Source organism: Panicum hallii, chromosome 9 (genome assembly GCF_002211085.1).
Source record: "Panicum hallii strain FIL2 chromosome 9, PHallii_v3.1, whole genome shotgun sequence".
Taxonomy (NCBI): domain Eukaryota; kingdom Viridiplantae; phylum Streptophyta; class Magnoliopsida; order Poales; family Poaceae; genus Panicum; species Panicum hallii.
This window is the reverse complement of record NC_038050.1, coordinates 29,752,100-29,777,574: the sequence shown is the minus strand read 5'-3', so window position 1 is coordinate 29,777,574 and position 25,475 is coordinate 29,752,100. Positions and strand designations below refer to the sequence as shown.

At 49.6% G+C, this 25,475-nt stretch overlaps 1 protein-coding gene across 1 annotated transcript in view; it reads left to right on the top strand.

Moving 5' to 3' along the window:
• LOC112872975 overlaps positions 1-13,938 on the top strand; it is an 86,829-nt gene extending 72,891 nt beyond the window's left edge. Inside the window, exons 3-4 of the mRNA XM_025936009.1 lie at positions 13,237-13,458; positions 13,883-13,938. Of these exons, the coding sequence (XP_025791794.1) occupies positions 13,237-13,458; positions 13,883-13,938 (278 nt within the window). The remainder of the gene's footprint in view (positions 1-13,236; positions 13,459-13,882) is intronic.
• The last annotated feature ends 11,537 nt before the right edge of the window (positions 13,939-25,475 follow it).

Sequence of the window (25,475 nt, the reverse complement as noted above, 5' to 3'; positions counted from 1 at the left end):
TAGGCGGCCGCGGTGGAGGAGCGGTGGAGGCCGGTGGGGAGGGTCGGCGAGCGGCGCGGGGCGCCTTAATGGCGGCCGCGTCGTGGCGTTCGTGTCGTCGAGCGGCGGCGCGGGCAGCGAGGCCGGGGCGACGTGACGGTGCGGGCACGTGGAGCGGCACAGGACGACGGCGCGCGCGCGGCGAGGCGTGGCAGCGGCGGGCGGTGCGGCACGCGCGGGAACAGAGCGCGCCTGTGCGTGCGGGGCGCGGCGTGGCGCGGGCCAGAGGCGGAGCGCGAGCGGCGCGTGGCCACGCGGTGCGCGTGCGCGCGTCGCAGCACGGCTGGGGCGGGTGGCGCACGGGTGCGGGCGGCGGGGCCGGGAGCTCGGGAGCAGGGAAAAAGAGGGGAAAACAGGAAGGAAAGAAGGAGAAAAGGAAAGGGAGGGAAGGGAAAGAAAAAGGGAAGGGGAGAAAAGGAAAAAGGGAAAGGAAAAGAAATAGGGAGAAAGAGAGAAAAGGAGAAGAGGGAGGGAGAAGTGCCGGCGCCGGTCGCGGCGGTGACCGCGGCCGGTCGGCCACGCGCGGGGGAGCGCGCAGCGCGAGGAGAAAAAGGGGTTGCGTCGGCGTTGATCGTGGAAAGCGGTCGCGCGTGAGTGGTGCGGGATGGGACGGCGGTCAAGCCTACTGTCGGTCGAAAAGGGTTAGGGTTAGGGTTTTGGCGACAAACCGTTCTTGGCGAATTACACTAGCGCATGGTTTAATTAAGTAAATTTTCAGGGCGTTATAAACCTACCCCACTTAAATGAATCTCATCCTCGAGATTCGGCTGGCTTCTAAACAGATGGGGAAATTCCTTCTTTAGAGCCTCCTCGCGTTCCCAGGTTGCTTCTTCTACTCCATGCCTGCTCCATTGAACTCTGCAGATCCGTACTTCGGAGTTTCTTGTCCTTCTAGTGACAGTGTCCAGAATTTTGACCGGTACTTCTTGGTATCGCAAATCCGGCTGCAGATCTATTGTTTCTATCGGCACATGTTCTCCCTCGGGCACTCTCATACACCTTCTTAATTGCGAAACATGGAACACCGGGTGTATATCCGACATTTCTTCTGGTAACTCCAGCCGGTATGCCACTGCTCCGACTCTCTTCAGGACTCGATACGGTCCAATGTATCGAGGGGCCAATTTTCCTTGTACTTGAAATCTTCGCGTCCCTCGAATAGGTGAGACCTTAAGATAGACAAAATCGCCTGGGTTGAAACTTATTTCTCGCCTCTTCTTGTCTGCGTAGCTCTTTTGTCGCGACTGGGCTGCTTTCAATTTCTCGCGGATCTCCGCTACTTTTTCTTCCGCTTCTTTTATGAGTGCGGGTCCTACTAGGGCGCGTTCTCCAACTTCTGACCACATCAGGGGAGTTTTGCACTTTCTTCCATAGAGAGCTTCGAATGGCGACATGCCTAGGCTGGCTTGGTAACTGTTGTTGTACGAGAATTCTGCATAAGGCAGACTCTGTTCCCAATCATTTCCATAGGTCAGGACGCATGCTCTCAGCATATCTTCCATGATCTGATTTACCCTTTCGGTCTGACCATCCGTCTGTGGGTGATACGCGGAGCTGAAATCTAACTTGGTGCCCATGGCTTGATGCAGGCTTTTCCAAAATCTAGAGGTGAATTGGGTTCCTCTATCCGAGACAATTCTGCTAGGTACTCCATGTAACTTTACTATGTTTTCCACGTAAAGCTTTGCCAGCTTTTCTCCACCATAAGTGGTTCGTACGGGTATGAAATGAGCCGATTTAGTGAGTCGGTCTACTATTACCCATATGGAATCGTGTCCTTTCTGTGTTCGGGGTAGACCCACTACAAAGTCCATTCCTATTTCATCCCATTTCCAGACCGGGATAGGCAAGGGTTGCAATAATCCTGCCAGCTTTTGATGTTCGGCCTTGATCCTTTGGCAGGTATCACAATGTGCCACAAATCGTGCAATATCCGCCTTCATTCCATTCCACCAATATTTTTGCCTTATGTCCATATACATTTTGGTGGATCCTGGGTGGATGGAGTAGGCCGAGTTATGGGCTTCGTCCATGATTATCTGCTGGAAGTCTCCATTCTGGGGCACACAAATCCTATCCTCGTACCATAATGTCCCCTTATCGTCTACTCTGAAACCCGGCGCTTTGTTTTCTCCAGTTTGTTTGCAGGTCTTCATTAACTCTTGATCCGATCGTTGGGCCTCTCTAATTCCATCTTCTAGTGTCGATTGGATGTTTAGCACTTGGCTGGAACCTCGAGGAACAATGTGCACATTTAATCGTGCCATTTCCTCTCGTAGGTGGTCATCCTTGGGTCCATAGGATTTTCGGCTTAGGGCATCGGCTACTACGTTTGCTTTCCCGGGGTGATACTGAATTTCCAAATTGTAGTCCTTGACCAACTCCAACCATCTTCTTTGCCTTAGGTTTAAATCCGGCTGGGTGAAGATATACTTCAGGCTTTTGTGGTCGGTGTAAACCTCACACTTATTTCCAATCAGGTAATGTCTCCAAATCTTAAGGGCATGCACTACGGCTGCTAATTCCAAATCATGGGTCGGATAATTCTGCTCATGAGTCCTGAGTTGGCGGGAAGCGTATGCAACGACTTTCCTGTCTTGCATCAGCACACACCCTAATCCTTGTCGGGATGCGTCACAGTAAATGACAAAATCCCGATGAATGTCCGGTAGGGTCAGCACTAGGGCGGTTGTCAACCTTTGCTTCAATTCTTGAAAACTTCTTTCACAATTTTCCGTCCAGGCGAACTTCTTCTCCTTCTTAAGAAGTTCCGTCATGGGTCGGGCTATCTTAGAGAATCCTTCAATAAATCTTCGATAGTACCCAGCTAGCCCAAGGAAGCTTCTGATTTCACTGACGTTAGTTGGCCGTTGCCAGTTGGAAACTGCTTCGACCTTCTCTGGGTCCACTGCTACGCCTTCCGCGGTTAGGATGTGACCAAGGAAAGCTACTCTTTCCAGCTAAAATTTCACACTTGCTAAACTTGGCATATAGCCTATGGGCCCTCAGCTTTTCCAATACTACCCGCAGGTGTTGCTCATGCTCCTGAATACTCTTGGAGTAGATAAGTATGTCGTCGATAAAGACTACGACAAACTTATCCAGCTCGTCCATAAATACCTTGTTCATGAGGTTCATAAAATAGGCAGGGGCATTGGTTAGTCCGAAGGACATTACGGTGAACTCAAACTGCCCGTAACGGGTGACAAAAGCTGTCTTAGGGATGTCACTTTCCCTGATCTTGAGCTGAAAATATCCTGACCTTAGATCGATCTTGGAAAAGTACTTGGCTCCTTTTAACTGATCGAAAAGGTCATCAATCCTGGGGAGGGGGTACTTATTCTTAATGGTAACTTCATTCAGTGCCCGGTAATCTACACACATCCTCATACTTCCATCTTTCTTTTTGACAAACAAAACCGGGGCTCCCCATGGCGACGAGCTTGGTCTGATAAAGCCAATCCGTTGTAGTTCTTCTAGTTGCTTCTTTAATTCCGTCAATTCCGAGGCCGCCATCCTATAGGGTCTCTTGGCTATAGGGGAGGTTCCGGGGATAAGGTCGATGACGAATTCTATATCCCTGTCTGGTGGCATACCGGGAAGTTCTTCGGGAAAAACATCTGGGTATTCGTTTACTACCGGGACTCCTTCTAAGGGCTGGGCTTCCACGCTAAACACCATCGGGTCAAACTTACTGTCTCGGGTATGGCAGATCACTTGTACTCCTTCGGGGTTTGTTAGGTGTACCACTTTGTCAGTACAGCCTATGAGACCATTGTGTCGGCTTAACCAGTCCATTCCAAGAATCACGTCTATTCCCCCAGACTTAAGTACTACCAAATCTGCTAGAAATTCTACCCCACTTAAATTGATCCTTACCCGTGGACAACCTAATTGACAATTGATGTCGCCTCCAGGCGTCCGGGTTAATAGGGGTGTAGCTAGTAGTACTGTAGGTATTTTGTGTTTCTCCACATAGCTCGAGGATATAAACGAGTGTGATGCTCCAGAATCAAATAGTACTGTTGCCAGAGCTGAGTTGACTAGGTACTCACCGAGCACTACGCCTTGAGCCTCTTGAGCCTCCTGCGCGTCGATGTGATTTACGCGGGCTCGTCCAAATGATTGCTGCTCCATCTGCTGGCTGCCGTCGTTGTTGCGGATGGGCACTCGGTTGGCACCGGTCAGGGCTGGTCTGGGCCCATTCACTGTGTTGGAGAAGGCCGACGTTGCCGGCTTATTCTTGGCGTAGGGGCAATTGGCGATGAAATGCCCTGTCTCACGGCAGTTGAAACAGGCCCTAACATTGTTGTTGTCGGAGGCGGCCAGGCTTGTGTTGCCCTGCGGGGTCCTCATGGTATTCTGACTCTTAGGCTGTGCTTCAGAGGCTCGTGTTCCTGTTACTTGGGACCGAGTCCTATACTGCATTGGGGCCTGGGATCTTGGTGCAGTGTAGTTGGAGTTCCTCGGCTTTTGGAAGCGGTCCTGTTGGCGGGCCTTACTTTCCAGGAATTTGCGTTTATTGTCCTTTTTCTCTTCGGCTTTGGCCCTTTCTGTGAGGATAGCCTTGTTCATCAGGGTGTTGAAGTCCGGATAAATCTGGGGGGTAAGCAAGGTCCGGAGTTCTGGGCTTAACCCCTTCTTGAACATGTCTTGCCTTTTGTCGTCGTCGTTCACTTCTTCCGGCGCGTACCGGGCTAATTCTATGAACCGGTGGGTGTATTCTTCCACCGACATGCTTCCCTGTTGTAGTGCGCGGAATTCATCCGCCTTGTGCTTCATGGTGGCCGAAGGAATGTGATAGCGGTGGAACTCCCTTACAAATTCTGCCCAGGTGATGGTAGAGGCATCTTCGGCCGCGGCACAATAGTTTTCCCACCAGGATATTGCTGTTCCGGTGAGCTGGTGGGTTGCCAGAAGGACTTTATCCCGGTCTTGGCATTCGAATGGTTCGAGCTTCCTCTGAATCAACCGCAACCAGTCGTCAGCATCCAACGGGTTGCAGGATCCGGCAAAGGTGGGGGGCTTGGTCCTTAGGAAGGCCGTCAGCTTGTCGTTCATATTCTGCCCTCGTGGCTGTCGGTTAATGAGGGCATTGGCCAGAGTCTCCAGTATGAGGGTCTGGTTGTGGATTATCTGCGCCAAGTTTCCGAGAGGTGGGGGTGGTGGTAGTTGCTCCCCTTCTTGACTCCCTCCACGGTTCTGGCTTACTTCTTGTTCTCCCTGGGGAAGATCTTGTTCAACGGGCTGTGCTCCGGCACTCGCGGCTACGGGGTTCCTGCCACGGGGGGCCCTCGCGATGTTCCGGGGGGTCACCTGTTGATTGGGTAAATTGGGGTTACGATTATGTGATGTTTAAGTTGTTTAATTCGTATATATATAAGGCAGAATCTGCCTTCTGCCGGTACCCATATAAACAAGCAGCACACAACAAACCAGCACACAATCACCACAAACAGCAAGCACAAGCCCTTTTATTACAGCAAGGGGGGTACAGTTTGGGGTAAGGCTAGGTCGCGTACTACTCGTCCGGGATCAGGTACAAAAGCGGCTGGGGACACATCACCAGGGTGGCGTCGGTCATTCTACTTGCGGGGCGTGCCTTCTTCTGGGGCGGGGAGCGTGAGTGATCCTTGCTCGCCGTCCTCTGGATTTCCATTGGTCAAGGGTTGCGCTGCAGCATTCGCTTCGATGGCGGCAGCGGAACTTTCAGGGTTCTCGGGTGGGGCTTGTGTGTTTCCAAAAAGGGGTCCCCATCCTATGATGGGCGTCCCGAGTAAAACATGGTCCTCCCCAATTGCCGGGATGGTGTCCCACTTCGGGTCCAATCTTGCATGCGCCGGTCTCGGGCTTGCCTGAGGCTTTCTTGAGCGACTGCTTCGCTACTGACCGCGGCTGCGGCTCTCGCCTCGGCGTGGGCGGCTCGGATCTGCTGTATCCTCACTGCGAGCTCCGCTTGCTCGGCTCGATGGGTCTGCTCCCTTAGAAGGTTGGCTTGCTCATCAAAGAGTTGGTCCAGGGCGGCTAGGTAAGTAGCCACTTGGTACAGGGGGGCCTTCTTCGTGGCGACGTCGTTCCAGGTTCCTCATGCGTGCTTCCCAGACTGGGGTTCTGATGGCCGGCGGGAAGAACTTCGCTGGTGTGGGGGCGAGGTGTTCTTCAAAAATCCGGCACAAATATCGGAGCATTTTTCTGATGGCCAAGGGGTAGGTGTCCTGGTGTCTAAACCCTGTGGCAGTTACTCGCCAGGGCTGGATGTTGGGGTAGTGGTTGCTCCTGGCGATGACCAGGATCACCCTACAGCGGAGGGTACCATGGTGTTCGTACTCTCGGCTGTAGTACCTTGGGCGTTCTGTAACGCCAAGGTCCTCCAGGGTGTTGATTAAGAGGCCGGGAAAGCCAGGTGCTGCTTGGCAATCGCCCTGGGTCCATCCTTCCTCTGCCATCTGAAACATGAACAGGGTAAACAGTCTGGCACAGATACAAAAGGGAGTGGATGACATTTATTATTGCAATACGGAATACAATTTTCATGGGCATGGGGTTATTAGGGTCGGGTTCTAGCTTGGAGTGCTAATCCTATTACGGGGATTCTTCCTCGGTCCTGATAGAGCGCTTCTTTATCGGAAGGAATCGATCCATTTCATTTTCGGTCTGAGTACCCTTATCCCAATGGGTTTCCATGGGTTCTTCTTCTTCTTCCTCTATCCATCCACCTATTCCGTTGCGGTTCTCGTATTCTTGCATCTGGGCTTGGAGAGCGGCTAAGGAATACTCGGCGGTTGCGGCTCTTGTCCGTTGTTCCTCCAGCTCCTGGGTTATCTTTTCAATCCCATGGATTAGCTGCTTCAGCTGTGCCGCCTGTTCGCGGCAGAGTGCATCCAAGCCAGTAAGGTAGATGGACAGGTGGGAGACAGTATCTTCTAGGTCTTCTTCTTCTTGTCCAAGTCCCCTCATCCGGGCAATCCAAGTGCGCCCCCTTCCTTCAGCGGGTGGGAAGAATCCCATAGGGGTCCGCTGAAGGTAGTGCCTGTAGATAACACGTAGTCATCGCAGGGCTTTACGGGCGGCCTTTCGGTAGGTGTCGGGGAAGTGGAAGCCGGTTGTGGAGATGAACCAAGGGTCCACATCAGGGTAGCGGTTGCTTTTCTCCACAAACACCATCATGTCGCACCGAAGGGTGCCACCGGAGATGTATTCTCGGTAGGCATACTCCGGCGGTTCCATAACCCCAACGCGTTCCAGGCTGAGCAACAATAACTTAGGAAGGCCAGGCTCTGCGTGGTAGATTCCGTTGACCCATCCGTTGTCAGCCATCTGGAACAAGGCAAAAACCAGTGGTGAGTGTTTGTGCAGAAAATTTCTAAATCGGGACAAATTCTAGGGCCTGAAAAGGGGTTTCGCTCCTAGGGTCATGTCCTACGGCCAGTCTACGGCTCTGATACCACCTGAAGCGTCCCCCCATCAGGGAAGACTTAAAAGTGTTAATTTATCAGTCCCAAGAGGCTGATAACACTTTTTATTACAACAGATGGTACATCACCGTACAACCCTTCGCGGTAATGGGCAGTGAAGCGCCACTATCGCGAGGATTACAACTAGAACCCACACCACTACACTAGTTATGAAAAGAGGATCATCAGAGTCTTGCGCCATGCGGAATCCAACGGTGGCCTCAACCACAGGCAAGACTGGGTGCGGGACGAAACCCTACTCGTTGTCTTCGGGGACGTAGTCTGGGTCTTCCACTGTAAAAGTAAGAATGGGGTGAGTACATACGTACTCAGCAAGTCCAATCACACCCACGGAGGGGGGTATAACAGAGTTAAATGCACAGGATAATCCAAGGATAGTGTTAGGGTTTATTTGCGGAAAACTCGGTTGCATGCAATGGTTCGTTTAAAACATTTTCAAAACAAGCTTTCAAGTACCAAAGAGCATACAAGGTTGATCCACGCAGGATCCAAGTTTTAAACTGCTACCGGACTCCCCGTCAGCCGTAGCACACGGCACAACTGCCGGACACTTTCCAAACCACTCACACCAGCTCAACCATTCCCAGAGAGAAACACTAGTTATGTGACCACACCGTAACTTGCCCAATACCATGGGCACGGCTATTCGAATAGATTTTCAACTCTGCAGAGGTGTGCAACTTTACCCACAGGTGGGGTACCACAGCACGAACACCTTAGTGCCGGTGCAGATCCCAACAAAGCCATTACCCACCTTAGCTAGACCTGACTAGCCACCACGGGATCCACCAAGGGGTCACCCAACCTATCTCCGAGGTTTAACCAGGGCATAAGTCACACAGAGCTTATCCCTTCTCCTTGATCACCCGTTGCTCTCAGCTCTCCTGATGGCTATCAGACTAACTAGTGGGATTTATGCTAAGCCGTTGCCCATACAACGGTCAAGTGGTTTGCACGACAGGAAGCTAGGTGAGATGTCACATCCACTCGGTCCTTAGGGGTGACAAGATGGATATCTTCCTTCTTTGCCCTACCACACAGGTACGAGCACACCAACGGCAATTTCACATAGAAATGCCATCCATCCCGTCGGACTCGTCTTTCAAAACCATATTTTATCCCTTCCCACACACACGCGTTTTCTTTATAAAAGCAGGTAATCAAAGTTTGGTTGTCACAAACAAGGGTGGCTATCCTACCATGTTTTCAGCATGCAAAACCATGCAATTTTATAAAACAGGCCACTGGGTTGTGTTTATAAAACTAGGACAGAAACATGCATCAAAGGGCGGAATTGAACTTGCCATCGTCAAACCCTTGCGGGAGGTCCTGATCGAAGCACTGTCCCTCGGGTTCGGGGTCGCAGAACTGGTCTTCGGTCGCTTGGTCGCAGTCGGGAACTCCTTCGTTCACTCCGTGTCCTACGACGCAAACAAACAGACATACAATCAAGCGAAAGAACTAAAAGCTTTTATCGTTGGGCTTGAATCGGAAATAATTTAGTTACGGAGTTAGGGGTAATATTTTTGGGTGGTTTCTTAATGGCATGGCTAGAACTATACTAGAAACGGAGTGGTAAAGTTTCGGATCAATCGGAGGTCGTTTCGCACATAAAATGACGAGCTAAAGGGGGTTCGGGTGGTTAAACAGGGCTCCAGGGGTTTATTCGTAAATATCTGGAGGGGGCAAGGGCCTATTTGCAAATTCTAGAGATACGCAGGGCACGCTAAAGGATGTCAAGTACAAATGGGTTCGTGTAATGGAGGGTTTATTTTGAAATATTAAAAAGGGCGAGGTTTCTTTTGCAAAGAATGGGTGGATAGGGGTGCTCCTAAAAGGGGGGGGTTTCTTTGGGGAAATACAGGGGAGGCCAGGGGGTTATGGGCAAAATGCCCTTTCTTCTTCCCCCTTCACGGGAAACAGAGGAAGGGGAGGGGGGCCTCTGCGCCGGCCGATTCCGGCGACCGGGCTCCACGGCGGCTCGGGGTTTGGGTGGGGAAGGGAGAGGGAGAGGAGGGGAATTGATTCCCCTACTCACTCTGGCTCGGGGCGCGACGAGGAGGCGGGGCGACGGAGGCCGGCGGCGGCGGGCCGAGCGGCCGGCGGGGCGGCAAGGAGAGCTTGGGAGGGAAGCTGGGAAGGTGGTGGCGCGGGTTGTGGAGGTGCCGAGGTGCGGGGGGGGGGGGGCTACTTATAGGCGGCCGCGGTGGAGGAGCGGTGGAGGCCGGTGGGGAGGGCCGGCGAGCGGCGCGGGGCGCCTTAATGGCGGCCGCGTCGTGGCGTTCGTGTCGTCGAGCGGCGGCGCGGGCAGCGAGGCCGGGGCGACGTGACGGTGCGGGCACGTGGAGCGGCACAGGACGACGGCGCGTGCGCGGCGAGGCGTGGCAGCGGCGGGCGGCGCGGCACGCGCGAGAACAGAGCGCGCCTGTGCGCGCGGGGCGCGGCGTGGCGCGGGCCAGAGGCGGAGCGCGAGCGGCGGCCGGCACGGCGCGGCGCGCGGCCACGCGGTGCGCGTACGCGCGTCACGGCACGGCTGGGGCGGGTGGCGCACGGGTGCGGGCGGCGGGGCCGGGAGCTCGGGAGCAGGGAAAAAGAGGGGAAAACAGGAAGGAAAGAAGGAGAAAAGGAAAGGGAGGGAAGGGAAAGAAAAAGGGAAGGGGAGAAAAGGAAGAAGGGAAAGGAAAAGAAATAGGGAGAAAGAGAGAAAAGGAGAAGAGGGAGGGAGAAGTGCCGGCGCCGGTCGCGGCGGTGACCGCGGCCGGTCGGCCACGCGCGGGGGAGCGCGCAGCGCGAGGAGAAAAAGGGGTTGCGTCGGCGTTGATCGCGGAAAGCGGTCGCGCGTGAGTGGTGCGGGATGGGACGGCGGTCAAGCCTGCTGTCGGTCGAAAAGGGTTAGGGTTAGGGTTTTGGCGACAAACCGTTCTTGGTGAATTACACTAGCGCATGGTTTAATTAAGTAAATTTTCAGGGCGTTACAACATCCAACCCAAGTTAGAGTCCCAAACAATATCAAATTCGAGTCCACCTCGGATTCCAGAACCTTACTTCACCAAAATTGACGCCCTAGCCACATACGGAGTCGGATTTGGACGTTCTATATATGGTTGGCACTAGAATTTCATAGAACTTCCAATGGTACCAGTTCCACCTCAAAATTCCTTTTGAGTCGACAGGAATCATCGGCACAAATGGGCGTCCAGAATCTGTCAGGATGCTGTGTCACCGTCTGTTGGGCCGTTGGCCCGTGTACCATGTTGAAGCCCGTTAGGGTTGCGTCCAGGGGACTTGCACGCCCCTAACTCCCTTTCATTCAGTAGCCATCGCCAGCTTAGGATTTGGTTTTGCTTAGATTCAATCTGTCATTGAACAGTGTCGCCGTTCTTCAGTTTGTGAGACTTCACCTTGTAATCAAGTCTGTTTGATTGCATCTCCTGTTCTTGCTTGTGTTCTTGATTGTGCTTGCAGGGATAAGCCTTCGTGGCGAGGTCATTCGTGTGACATGGGTGATAACCAACAGAGCAGTGGCGTAGTGATTGTGGGATTCTATTCATTCGGAGCCTTGGATCATCAACGTCGAGTTCTCCACCAATCAAGTTTACCGTACCTCTCGGAAGATCGGGATTCAACCTCCTATCAAATGATGAGGACATGACTCGTATGGATACAAACATAATAAGAATATATTTGGGGAGAGACATGGATGATGAGTATGTGATATGCTTATGTACAACCATTCGTGCTAAAGACGAGGTGAGCTTGTTCCTATGTTATTTGTTTACTTATTTTGAGAATAGATTGCTACCTAAAAATATTATTATAATTAGGAATCATGGAGATGATGATGGAGTACTGAAACATAGGCATGGAGGGGGAGAGGACCAGCAAGGGACGTCTAACCCCAAGTTAGAGTCCTAAACAATATCAAATTCGAGTCCACCTCGGATTCCAGAACCTTACTTCACCAAAACTTACGCCCTGGCCACATACGGGGTCGGATTTGGACGTTCTATATATGGTTGAAACTAGAATTTTATAGATCTTCCAATGGCACTGATTCCAACTTAAAATTCCTTCTGATTCGACGAGAATCATCGACACAAGTGGGCGTCCAAAATCTGTCACGGTGCTGTGTCACCGTCTGTTGGGCCATTGGCCCGTGTCCCGTGTTGAAGCCCGTTAGGGTTGCGTCCACGGGACTTGCACACCCCTAGCTCCCTTTTATTCTGTAGCTATTGCCACCTTAGGGTTTGGGTTTTGCTTAGATTCAATCTTTCATCGAACAGTGTCGCCGTTCATCGATTTGTGAGACTCCACCTCGTAATCAAGTCTATTTGATTGCATCTCCTGTTCTTGCTTGTGTTCTTGATTGTGCTTGCAGGGATAGGCCTTCGTGGCGAGGTCATTCGTATGACACGGGTGATAATCAACGGAGCAGTGGTGTAGTGATTGCGGGGTTTTGTTCGTTCGGAGCCTTGGATCATCAACGTTGAGGTCTCCACCAATCAAGTTTACCGTACCTCTCGGAAGAACGAGATTCAACCTCCTATCAAGTGGTATCAGTTATCAGGTTGCCCGTGAGGTATTATCGTGTGCCCTTTAGATTGATTTTTGTTCCTTGTCCTAAAGTCCAAAAAAACCCTAAAAAGATTTGTTTCCCCATCCTACAACCATCGATTAGCCTTTGCACTTTCATTTTCAGAGTCTGCATTGTTGAATTTGTTCCCTAGTCATAGTTTTTTTTGCTGATTTGGGTTGTGTTTTTGGTTTAGTTTACATTTTGCATGGTCGTATCTTGTCCGTTTCAATCTCGCGTCGCGTCCAGATTAGATTTGTTTCTATCCAGTTCGGTATTTTGATCATAACTCTCTCATACGAAATTGGATTTTAGTGTTCTCATACTCTATGGAAAGCTTGTGAAATTATCTATAACTTTTTCAATAGTGATATTGTCCTGAAAAATTGATATCAGGGAGTAATAGGCATAGGAACAGAATCTGTTTGTGACCCAGAAATTGTTGAGCAGTCTGTATTTCGGGGCCCATATCTCTAGCTTTCTTATTTGAAAATAGGTGTTCCATATGCTGAAATTGAAGAGAAAAAGTAGATCTACTACTTTGGTATTATGCTTTTTGACATTTGAGGCCATTAAGAAGGTCAGATAGTCTGTTGAATTTGAACCTGAAAATCTGTGTTATACAGACGAGGATTTTGTGATTGTCTTCAATTGTATCTTGTTCTTGCGGCACTTTTGAGAAAACAAAGATATTAAAAAAAGGCAAGTGCAAAAAAAATGAGCCGCACAAAAAAAAGAAGAAAAAAAATCAAAAGTGCTTGCATCCTTTGTGTCCCTTGTGATTCAGTGTATGACCTGCTAGCTTGAACTATTCTAGAAATACGTTTAGGCCAGCAATTTTGACAAGTACTTGGAGCAATTATTCATCTTTGCTATTTGTTATCGAATTATGTTCCACCTCACCACTATATTTGGCTTCCAAAAGCTCCACATATATAATTTTCTCTCGACTAGAATAGGTACTCCTTTGCAATCACACCCACGCTCTACGTGTATCACTCCTGCCACCGTTTGCCACTTGCAGTGCTGGTAAGAACCTTGTAAGAGCGGGGTAAGATGCTTCATACTGTGTGATTTCACATCCACTCTCTTGAGTAGTCATAGGGGTCATATCATTGTTGTCTTCTTTTATTTTCACTAAAATGATAGGAACATCCCGTCTGGAGCTCCGCGACATGATGAGAGCTCTATGTGATGCATTCAACATGGGCACTGAAAAATTGAAGAGCATTTTAGGACTTATTGAACGGATAGACACGATGGCGACTCGTCTACCACAGCCTACAACTTCTTCCACAGGTTATATACAGGATGTTGAGAGCGAGGATGTGAGAGACAACCCGTTGGAGAAGAAAGAACTTGTAAGCAAAGGTAATGATATTGGTGCTACAACTCGAGTTGAGCATAATTTTAATGCGCTAGATTTTCCCACAATTCATGCTACTGTAGAGCAATCTATAGTGAAACATTTTCTTGATTTGTCTTGGTCACAAGATGGTTGTCTTGATATTCCTTGTGATAAAGAAAAGTTGTGTGATGATGCTTATGTTGTTTCGGTGCCACAACTTATAACACAGATTGATATTGTTGTTTCTAAAACAACCACATATGCTTAAAATGATATTTTTGTTCCTATAACTAGTGCGCATGATGAGCTCAAATTGTTATCTTCCTTAAATACTTTGGTTTATATTGAATTTGATATGTTGTGTCATCTGAATTGTTTGGAGGATACACTTTTTGCATGTTCTAAATTGACACATTTGCATAATCATACATATCATTTTATTGGAAGGTATAATTATAATGGACAATGTATGGTACATCAAGTTTATATTTGTTCAGATCTAAAAGCATCTTTTGTTGAACACCAACAAGGTCATATAGAGAGCTACAATAACACTAATCATATAATATCAAGTTCCTCTAGTTTGGTTTTTAAGAAACAGATTCCCTTCCAAGAAGGAGAGACTTGTTGGCTATTAAATAGGACCTCTTCAACACCTGCACTCAAACCGAGGATGGTTTGCTTTCAAGAAGAGGAGAATGATGAGGACATGACTCATATGGATACAAACATAATAAGAACATATTTGGGGAGAGACATTGATGATGAGTATGTGATATGCTTATGTACAACCATTCATGCTAAAGACAAGGTGAGCTTGTTCCTATATTATTTGTTTACTTATTTTGAGAATAGATTGCTACCTAAAAATATTATTATAATTAGGAATCATGGAGATGATGATAGAGTACTCAAAGATAGGCATGGAGGGGGAGAGGACCAGGAAGGGACATCCAACCCAAGTTAGAGTCCCAAACAATATCAAATTCGAGTCCACCTCGGATTCCAGAACCTTACTTCACCAAAACTGACGCCCTGGGCACATACAGAGTCGGATTTGGACATTCTATATATGGTTGGAACCAGAATTTCATAGAGCTTCCAATGGAACTAGTTCCACCTCAAAATTTCTTCTGAGTCGACGGGAATCATTGATACAGTTGGGCGTCCAGAATCTGTTTCGGTGTTGTGTCACCGTCTGTTGGGCCGTTAGCCCGTGTACCGTGTTGAAGCCTGTTAGGGTTGCGTCAAGGGGACTTGCACACCCCTAACTCCCTTTTATTCAGTATCTATCACCACCTTATGGTTTGGGTTTTGCTTAGATTCAATCTGTCATCGAACAGTGTCGCTGTTCATCGGTTTGTGAGACTCCACCTCGTAATCAAGTCTGTTTGATTGCATCTCCTGTTCTTGCTTGTGTTCTTGATTGCGCTTGCAATGATAAGCCTTCATGGCAAGGTCATTCGTGTAACACGGGTGATAACCAACGGAGCAGTGGTGTAGTTATTGCGGGGTTCTGTTCGTTCGGAGCCTTGGATCATCAACGTCGAGTTCTCCACCAATCAAGTTTACCGTACCTCTCGGAAGATCGGGATTCAACCTCCTATTAATGTGCAAGCTGGAAAACAAATTTTCTGGACTGGAGGTACATCACGTGATACGGGAACACAATGTTGGCGCAGATATACTATCCAAGCGAGGATCCACCCGTGCACAAGTCCCAACGGGAGTTTTCGTCCAGGAGCTGAAGCAACCATCCATCAAGTCTTGACCTCAGATAACCACTGATACTGGCTCTCAGAAGCCCGATCGGGAGGTTATTATGCTCGAGGAGGACTGGAGAGAAACATACATCGACTTCATCCGGGACCAAAGACTACCTGCGGGGATGTACGCAAAAAGTGCAGCGGCAGCTCGTGTCATGCGCAGAAGCAAAGGTTTTGTCCTAGTCGACAATAAACTCTACCGGCGTGGCGCCCGATCAGGTGTACTCATGAAATGCGTGATGGGAGAAGACGGCTATGACATACTGCGGGAGATACATGAGGGTGTATGCGGCAACCACGCAACTTCAAGAACGCTAGTCGGGAAAGCATACAGAGCTGGTTTTTGATGGCCCACCGCAGTGTCAGACGCTGAAGACCTGGTGCAGAGATGCCAAAACTACCAATTCTTTGGCAAGCAATCTCACGTCCCAGCCCACAATCTTATCACCATACCGCCATCCTAGCCGTTTGCCTGCTGGAGCCTTGATATGATTGGGCCATTTACAACAGTGCCAGGCGGCTTTACCCACGCATTGTAGCAATCAACAAGTTTACCAAGTGAATCGAGTACAAGCCGATAACAAGCTCACACCAGACAGAGTCGTTGATTTCATCTCCGACATTCTGCATCGCTTTGGCTTCCCGAACACCATCATCACGGACCTGGGATCAAACTTCACAGCTAACCAGTTTTGGGAGTTCTGTGAAAATGCATTCATCGAAGTCAAATACTTCTCCGTTGCACACCCAAGAGACAATGGTCAAGTCAAGAGGGCGAACGGCATGATAATCGAGGGCCTCAAGAAAAGACTCTATGATGAAAACAGCAAGAAAGATGGAAAGTGGATACACGAGTTGCCGCATGTCATCTGGGGGCTCAGGACTCAGCCGTCCAAAGCCACAGGACAAACACCGTATTTTCTTGTCTACGGCTCCGAAGCAATTTTACCGGCTGACATCATGTGGAAATCCCCAAGGGTTGAAATGTACAACGAAGGCGAGGCGGATGAAGCAAGGCAACTAGAGCTAGACTCTGTCGAAGAGGCTCGCTGCACTGCTCTTGTTCAGCCAGCACGATACCTACAGGGGATCCGATGATATCACGACCGCAACGTTAGAGAACGGTCATTCAGTATAGGCGATTTGGTTCTACACGCATCCAAGATGAGTCAGGATTACACAAGCTCAATTCGAGATGGGAAGGACCATTCATCGTCAAGCAGATTACAAGACAGGGGTCTTATCGACTACAATACCCCGAGGGCCAAGACGTCCCAAATTCCTGGAACGTACAGAACCTACGAAAGTTTTACCCATAAGAAGACACGCAGTGATAACTATTCTTCGAGCGCCAAGGTGGTTTCCTTCTGATTCAATTTGGAGGCCATGTGCCACAGAATTAGGAATGTAAATTCTCTATTAAAATTCAGAGGCTATAGACATGTTCAAGTTTCATATAAATCGACTTCTTGCCATGAGCATAACTGTCGTTGTGATGATGATCACGTTTTTCCAAACAGGTTAGATCCGCTCGATCGGATTCAATCTAACTTGTTTGATGGGCTCACTTGAGGAGCTATATCGACTACTCCCAGAGTCGCTACACTCAAGGTAGTATTGACTACTTGCTATGAGCATGATAGTCATTGCGATGAGGATCACGTACTCTGAACAGGTTAGATCCGCAAGATCGGATTCAATCTAACTTGTTTGACGGGCTCACTTGAGGAGCTATATCGACTACTCCCAGAGTCACTGCACTCGGGGTAGTATTGACTACTTGCTATGAGTATGATAGTCGTCGCATGAGGATCGCGTACTCCAAACAGGTTAGACCCGCTCGATCGGATTCAATCTAACTAGTTTGACGGGCTCCCTTGAGGAGCTATATCGACTATTCCCAGAGTCGCTGCACCCGGAGTAGTGTCTACTACTTAGCCTATGAACGTGGATGGCAATCCAGAAATCCCAAGGCAATGATAGTATAGACAGTAGTGACAGATATATTACAAGGAGAAGAGTACTTGTCTTTACAATAACTCAATCCTGTTCTATACTCTCTACTATTTTTTAGCTACAGGCCTGCCCTCTAGAAGGTACTCGCTGAACTGCTCTTCAGAGCAGTCCGCAGCTACACCCTGTGCGAGTACCTCTAGTCGAGCCTTAGGCCAAAACAACTTTACAATGCCTAAGGCATGGCCAACATATGTTGTGGAGGCCTCGACGATGAAGTTGAGGACTTTCTGCAGAGCTCCACGAAGTCGCTCTAGCAGGGATCGCCCATTTGCTGCACCGTCTTCCAGCGGATCCACCACTTGAACCAGCTGTCGGGCAGCCACCCTTAGGTCCTCCAGCTCTTTCTGGCGCTGTTCCTTCTCTTCGCCCAGCGTATTGATCTGCTGAAGGCAATCGATGAACTGCTTCTCGGTATCGGTGATCACCTTCTGCAGCTTCTCGACGTCACCTGTGCGATGATATAACATATTCTTCACATCAGTAAGTAACTCTTCTTTATAAGCTAAGAGTTTCTTAAGCTCTGCGGTGAAGACAGTATTTCAGAACACAAGACCAACTGCTAGAGAAAGTACTCGAGCGAGGAAAGGACTTGCCTTGATGCGCTTTTTTCTGCTCCTTGAGCTATTCTTGGAGCTTGGAGTTGGACTTCTCAAGATTACGGATGTCGTTCTTGAGCAGCCATGTTTCTCGTGTCCGCTCCTGCTTCAGCTTCTCGAGCTCTTTGCGAAGATAGATGTTCTTTCGGATTTCTTCCTCGATGCGTCGATCCTTCGCTTGGAGCTCCCGGAGGCCACTCTCGACTGCCTTCAGCTTCTCAGATTTTTCTTGAGAGTGTCTAGCCACATCCTGTATAAGGGGGAAGACTGAGAAGGCAAAACAACTCGACAAAGCATAATGGCAGAAGAGCAGTCATGCCTTACCAGGGTAAACCTGTACATCTCCTTGGAGATCTTCTGGAAATACCTCATGTTGTCGACCGAGAGGAGAGGATCATCCAACAGATCGTTGGTGACAATGTTCTTGAACCCTCTCCCAGGCATCAATAGAGTTCCAAAGTCGCCAGAAGTACCCGCAGCCTCTTCAGTTGATGGCTGCAAGCACCTGCAAGTCAAAAAGCGTTCAATAAACGAAGCCTACGATCTAAGCAGTTAGCCACAGGGGGTTAGACACTTACCTGTGCCTTCCGCAGGAGCGGCATCGATGGCCTCGACTTGCTCACCACCACCAGCATTGAATTCAATTTGCTGGGGCTCGGGAGGTGGTGGGTCGGGCAGAATCGCGTCCTCATTCCTGGGCGGCAGCAGTTGTGCGCTTTCCACTTCAGGTTGTTCGACTGGCGGCTCGGGGCCTGGAGTAGCCCAGATAGGCTCTGGCTCAATGAACCCCAAAGCAAACGAAGTCCTAACAAAGCAGAATCATATATATCATCAAAACAAGTCGAAAGAGTAGAAGATACATTATGAACAAGGAGCTGCACTCACAGAGAGGATTTCTTCATGGTGGGCTTCTTAAGCCTCAGTACCCGTGGTTTTACAACCATGGAACTCATTACCGGTGGTGGGGTCACACCAGCCGAGGGCGCGAGATGCCCCGGCGAGGTACCCGCCATGGCAATGGTCATGACCCCTGCAGAAGTAGTCGACGGGTCCGTCCCAGCAGTTTCTGCAGAACCACCTGCTGGAACATCATCCCCAGCAAATGCGGTCCCGACCACCTTTCAACGCTTGGGGACGGGAGGAGAAGAAGAAGGACTGCAACACAGACAAAGTAAGCATCCAACAATCACAAGACTTGACAATTCCACAAGACGGCGGTCCCATACCTGGTGGATTCAACTATGATCACTTTGCGCTTACGTACCACTCGACGACCTTGAGGGACCGATGGCAAGGCTTCTACCAACTCCACGGATGATCGGGGGAGTTGTTCTTGTTCGCCTTCCTTTCAGCTGCCTTCTCCGCCAGGGGGCTCTCGCTCTCAGTTGTCTCGACGCTGGGCAGATCATCAGACGATTGAGCCCTTTTTGCTTCAGCTGCGGCGCTGGGGAGAAGGTGGTACGATCGGGGGACGTCGGATTGTGGCGGATAAATCCGATACAACGCCGTGTGTCCCTACAGAGGATTCTCAGTTAGCGGAAGTTCCCGAACAACAGAAAGTATTCCAAGTAGTCAAAAGCTTACTGGCTCTGGCGGATTTTGTGCGGAGAACAGCTCCGGGATGTAGGGAACCGTGTTCACATCCAGCATCACCTACTTGACCCGGATGAGCGCAGCATCGTCGGTCAATTCCTCTGCGCACATCCGAGATGGGTCTTCAGCACCCATGTACTCGAAGCCTAACGTATGGCATTGCTGGATGGGTTGGATTCGGTGTTTGAAAAATGACACGTGCCGGTCACCCCCATTTCCTTATGGGCTGCTATGAGAGCTAGCAGCTCATCGACTTGGTCCATGTCCCCCTTGGAGGGCTCGGCGTTCCACTCTAGCCGCAGGACCAGGGGCTTACCCGATCTTTCAGGGAGTTGGGGGGCATGGTTTCCGATGTAGAACCAATGGTTTTTCCATGCATGGATGTTGGAGGAGAATTTGTAGGAAAGATATTTGTCACCGGCATGTTGCCTAAGCTGAATGCCGGCACCCCTTACAATGGATGGATTTGGAGGTAGGTTGCGGTTTTACACGGAAGAGATGGCGGAAAAGATACCAATGGGGTTCAATTCCAAGGAAAGCTTCACAAAAGTGGATGAAAATAGCAATGTGGCAGATCGAGTTCGGGTTGAGATGATGTAGCTCAAGCCCGTAGAAATAAAGAAGGCCACGGAAGAAGGAACACGTGGGGAGGGCCAAACCCCGTTCAGCAAAATGGTAGAATGAGATGATTTCGTCTACATTCTCCATTGTAAGAGATTGGCAAAAAGAAGGGTGCCAGTTGATGATATCTTTCACCTGAAGCAAACCCTCAGAAACAAGATTTAGGAGGTCGTTATTGGAGCACTTACTGTAAGTCCACTCCCCAAAAGGCGGCTGCGATTCCTTCCCCTTCCCATCCTTCTTATTGGATCTCTCGGGCGCCATTTCAGATCTGTTTGTCACGAACCGCTTTACTCGCATGCACTCGGGGGCTGCAGAGAAGGGGTGGAGAGATTTGGCTAGCTTGGGGCTTGTCAAAGGAGGTGAAGATGGAGCACAGATCTGATTGGGGACTCGGAAATTATTCGACGGATGGAAGATTGGAAGCACGGGTTTTACCCTAGGTTACTGCATGGTTAAATAACCAGCGGTCGGATACAGGTTTACTGTTCTAAAGTTGAAGAGTCGTCACAGGGAATATTCAGAAGATGAGGGGTTATTTGGTGGATTTTTAGATAAATTATTTTATTAACTATTTTTTCAGGGTTAATTGTCCCGAAAAAAGGGGTTTTTTCGAATTCCAAATCTAACTCCTATCATCTGTACCATCACAATAATTATTTCCCAAGGGAACATTTTTTCACTGCATGCCACGACCATTCGATCCTTTTTTCCAAGCCTGAGAGATTTGGATTCAAGGCTCGGGGGCTGCGGGATACATGGCATTGACTGCTTATTTTTTGAATATATTTGAAGAGTAAGCAACGAACATTCAAGACTAATATGACCCTCAGCGTGATTCTTCGATTCAACCTAAGGCTCGGGGGCTACTCCATATGGAGTGCGATTTTTCATTGCACCCCATACTAAAGAAGTAATTTGGAGCATGAGCACCTCATAGCTTTGATGCAGCCAAGGAAGTACTCGAAGAAGAACTTCAAGACGGAGCTTCAAAAGAAGCCAAAGACTACTTTAGAAGTACTCGAGGAGCCTGCAGTACTCAGCTACGAAGAGCTCGGGGGCTTGTCAGACCTGGGACTACGGGACTGTGTACATAACGTAGTTCATACAGGATTAGGGGATAGGACATGTCCTATACCTTATCTACGTTATACTCTACTCTCATGCAAAGTAGAACTAGTCGATACAGAAGGAAGCAACTCGAGTTGTAGTCGAGTAAGATTCCTAAGCTAGTGTCCGACTAGGATTCATGTAACCCTATCCTCCCGGATATATGAGGGCGGGCAGGGACCCCCTCAAAACACATCAACACCCAAGGCAATACAAACCACCAAATAGGACGTAGGATATTACGCACATCGCGGCCCGAACCTGTCTAAACCTCGTGTTGCTTGCACAATCGAGTTCCTGATCTCGGTGACACCCTACCTAAAACTCACCACCTCGGGTATACCCCTCGATGGGCAGGCGGTAAAACACAGACAGCTGGCGCGCCAGGTAGGGGTGCGCATCGAAGATCCATCGGCGAACTCGATGGCATCATTCATGTTCACCAGTGCCGTGCTCCCCGAGGGCACGACGCTCGTTTTCGGCTCATGGGTCTGCGTCGCAGACGGCGCGGGCGATTTCCGTCAATTCACCATCGACATCATGCACCAAGTTTTCACAGTGAGCTCGATGAGTTTGTCGACACCCTATCTAAAACTCACCACCTCGGGTATACCCCTCTGTGGGCAGGCGGTAAAACACCGACAGATAGATTTTTGAAAGGACCAACCATAGCTTTACTCCTTCATAGGATCTCTCAAGTCACTCAGTGTGTATGTATCCTTACCAAGGCATTGCCTCATTTCAACCTACCTCTAAGGATAAGTTATGTGGAGCTTGTTAGAAATATGCCCTGTAGGTAATCATAGAGATGACCATATTTCATTGTATCCATGATGCATTATGTGTTCATTGAATATCCATGAAATGCAACTTGTATTGATTGGCAATTATGTGAATTGTTTGTGAGACTCTTTACTTGTATGGTTATTGTAAAGTTATTCCTAGTTAGAGTTTATGTATGGACACACATGAATATTAGACTAGCACATGTATTAGTTGATGACTCTTTTTCACAAGTCATAGACATGGAGATGTCAAACTAATAATGTGGGCACATGTATGACATGAGGATGGACCGACCCAATTCGAGAATAGTGATTTCGCATCACAATGTGTACGCTATGTCCTTAGACCTGAGATTGTCGCATGTACTCAAGATGTGAACCGACCTACTTAGGAGCCATCAAACGCTACTCCGTAATTGGGTAGTCATAAAGGTGGTTCTCAGGTTTGTTAAGAAGCATGCTGTGAGACATGGTCAGTCGAGATAGGATTTGCCCCTCTCGGCTTGAGAGAGATATCTCTGGGCCCTCGAGTGATCGGATCAATAAATGCATAGCCGTGCTAGGGTTAAGTGTTCTTTGATAAAACCAGCTGCGAGTAGTTTTGCTAGCTCCTTCTTGATGGCCTCCCTCTTGTTGGGGGCGAAGCATCGTAGTTGTTGCTTTTTCGGAGTGGCTTTAGGGTCAACTTTTAGGCAATTCTTAATCAACTCCTTGGGCACCCCTCACATATCTGCTGGTTTCCACACTAATATGTCTTGGTTAGCCCTAAGAAAGTTGATGAGCGCGCTTTCCTATTTGTCGCCTATGCTGCCCCCAATCAAAGTGGTCTTGGACGGGTTGTCTTCTTTCATTTGAATAGTCTTGATGCCGACATCGCAGGTTAGGTTTAACCCTCGACTTGCTTGGCCGCTGGTTGGAGATCTCCATCTCCGTGTTGGTCAGCTTCAGCACGGCTGCGAGTGCTTCTGCAGATGGCTCTGGCACGCGTGAAGTCATGGAATACTCAATCGCCTCCTGGTCACAGTTGTACGACTTCTTCAGGTCGCCACAGAGTGTGAGTATGCCTATCTTGCCTGGCATCTTGAGTAGCAGGTAGACGCAGTGGGGCACGGCCATGAATTTGGCCAATGCTGGTCTGCCAAGGATGGCATGGTACGACGAGTTGAAATCCGCCACCTCGAACTTGATGTACTCGGTGCGGTAGTTGTCTTTTGTCCCGAATGTGACTGGCAGGACCACTGACCTGAGTGGTGTAGCCGCGTTACCCGGGATGATGCCGTAGAAAGGAGTTTTGCTGGGAGTGAGCATCTTGGAGATGTCCAATCCCATCTTCTTGAGAGTACTCGTGAAAAGCAGGTTGAGTCCGCTCCCACCGTCGATGAGTACTCGGGTGAGTTGTGAACCCACCATGACAGGGTCTAGGACGAGCGGGAATTTTCCCGGCTCAGAGAAGCTAGTCCATTGAACGTCCCTAGAAAAGGAGATTGGTACCTCATTGTATCTAAGAGGCCTTGTCATGGCTGGCTCCACGGAGAGTATTTCACGCAGGGTTAGCTTCTGCGCTTGGAAGGGAATCCGCGGTCTCCACCGAAGATGATGTTGATGACGTTTTTGGATCCAGGAAGTCTTGAGCCCCCAACTTGTCACCCCCTTCTTGGTCATCCTCCTTTTCCTTTCACTTTCCTGCTTTAGGAGGGGTGTTGCCTTGAGTGATTTTCGGATGGTGACACACTCGAAGAGCGTATGCCACGACTTCGGGTGTATCAGGCATTGTTTATGCATGACTTGCTTGTAGTCCGAGTGGTTGTTCCCTGACTTCTTGCCACGCGGATTGCGCTCGACAGTCGTAACTTCATGGTCTGGCTTGCACTTTCGGGTGTTACCTGAGTGGTTCTGCTGGCTTTTGTCATAATGGACATTGCCATTGCTTTGCTTGTCGTGGTTGCGCTTGGGGAAGCGATCGTTTTGCTCATCCTCTTGGTTAGCCCACCTTGCAATCATGTCACGCAGCTCCACGGTAGTAGTCGGGCGATTGCGCCTGAAGTTGTGGTATGTGTTCTTCGAGAAGAGGCCATGTTGGAAGCAACGGATAATGTCCTCATCGGTGATGTTGGTGATGGTGGCGTGCATCTCAAAGAAACGTCGTGTGTAAGACCTCAGGGTCTCGTTCATCTCCTTCTTCACCTGGGACAAGTTGTGGCGAGTGCCCGCCCTGATCATGGATCCCTGGAAGTTGTCGATGAAGGCCTGCTTGAGTCCTCCCACGAGTCGATGGAGTGTGGCTTGAGGCTTTGAAGCCACGTGAGGGGCGCGGGCTCTAGAGCCAGCGGGAAGTAGAGAGCTTTTGTAGAGTTGGATCCCCCTGAAACTTCAATGGCGACGGAGTAGCAGCAAAGCCACTGGCGTGGGTCCTTCTTACCATCATACTTGGGGATTCCGACTGGTTTGAAAACTTGGGGTAGGACTTGTCGGTGATGCTGGTGGTGAAGGCGGGGAAACGGTCGCTGTCGTTGGCATTGTGGTACCTGCCGGGACGGTCCCTTCTCCTCGCTGCAATAACAAGCTATGCGTCACGGCCCTCATTGATTTTCTACCTGAGGTCGACCGTGGGAGCATCATGGAGGTTGGCCTCGACTGGATCTTAGCCGTGGTGCTTTACCCCGTGCTGGTTGCGAGGGGGTTGTTGTACTTCTTGTTCATTGTTGCCACGCACGGACAGGTGGCCCTCATTGTGCTGGCGGTTGTCGTTCCTCCAATTCCCGTGGCCTCCTCTAGGGGTGCGATTGTAACACCCTAATTTTCAAATTAGGAACCTAAATAGATTTTGGTAGATTCTTTTCAGGATCCATAAGGTTTTTATTCAAATTATTATGATTTTAGAGTATTTGCCATGAATTAACAGTAATTTACTTAACCATAAAAAAGAAATATAAGGAAATATAGGTCTTGTGCATTTCATGCCACATTGCACTATTTTATTGCTTGTCTTCCATTTGTATTTAAATTTCAAATTTAAATTCAAATACATTCAAATGCATTTCTTTTTCTCCCTCTTTTTCTCTTTTGGCCCGGCCCACTCTCTCTTTTTCCCCTCTCTCCTTTTCTTCCCACAAGGCCCAGCCCAACCAGTTTTTCTTTTTTTTCTCCTCTTTCCTCCCTACGTGGGCCAGCCCAGCAGCTGCTCCACTGCTCCTCTCCCGGCCCGATGGCCCAGCTGCCCATCTCTCTCCTCCCCTTTCTCTCTCACTGCCAGGTGGGCCCCACCTGTTGGGGTCATCCCCGACCTCGCCCAGGCTCGGACTCGAGCCCGAGCCTGGCCACGGCACGAGCCCCGCCTCCACTCGCGCGACGCCCCGGGCCCGTACACCAAGGCCCCTCGGCCGCCTTATATAGGCACCGCTCCGCACCCTTGGTCCCGCAAAACCCGCAGCCGTCGGCCCTTGCCTCGTAGCCGTAGCCAGTGCCGCCACATTCACTGCACATCGGCCACCGCCGCTGTCGCCGCCTCGCCGCTCCTCTATTGTCGTGAGCTGAAATCATGGCCGGAGTCTCA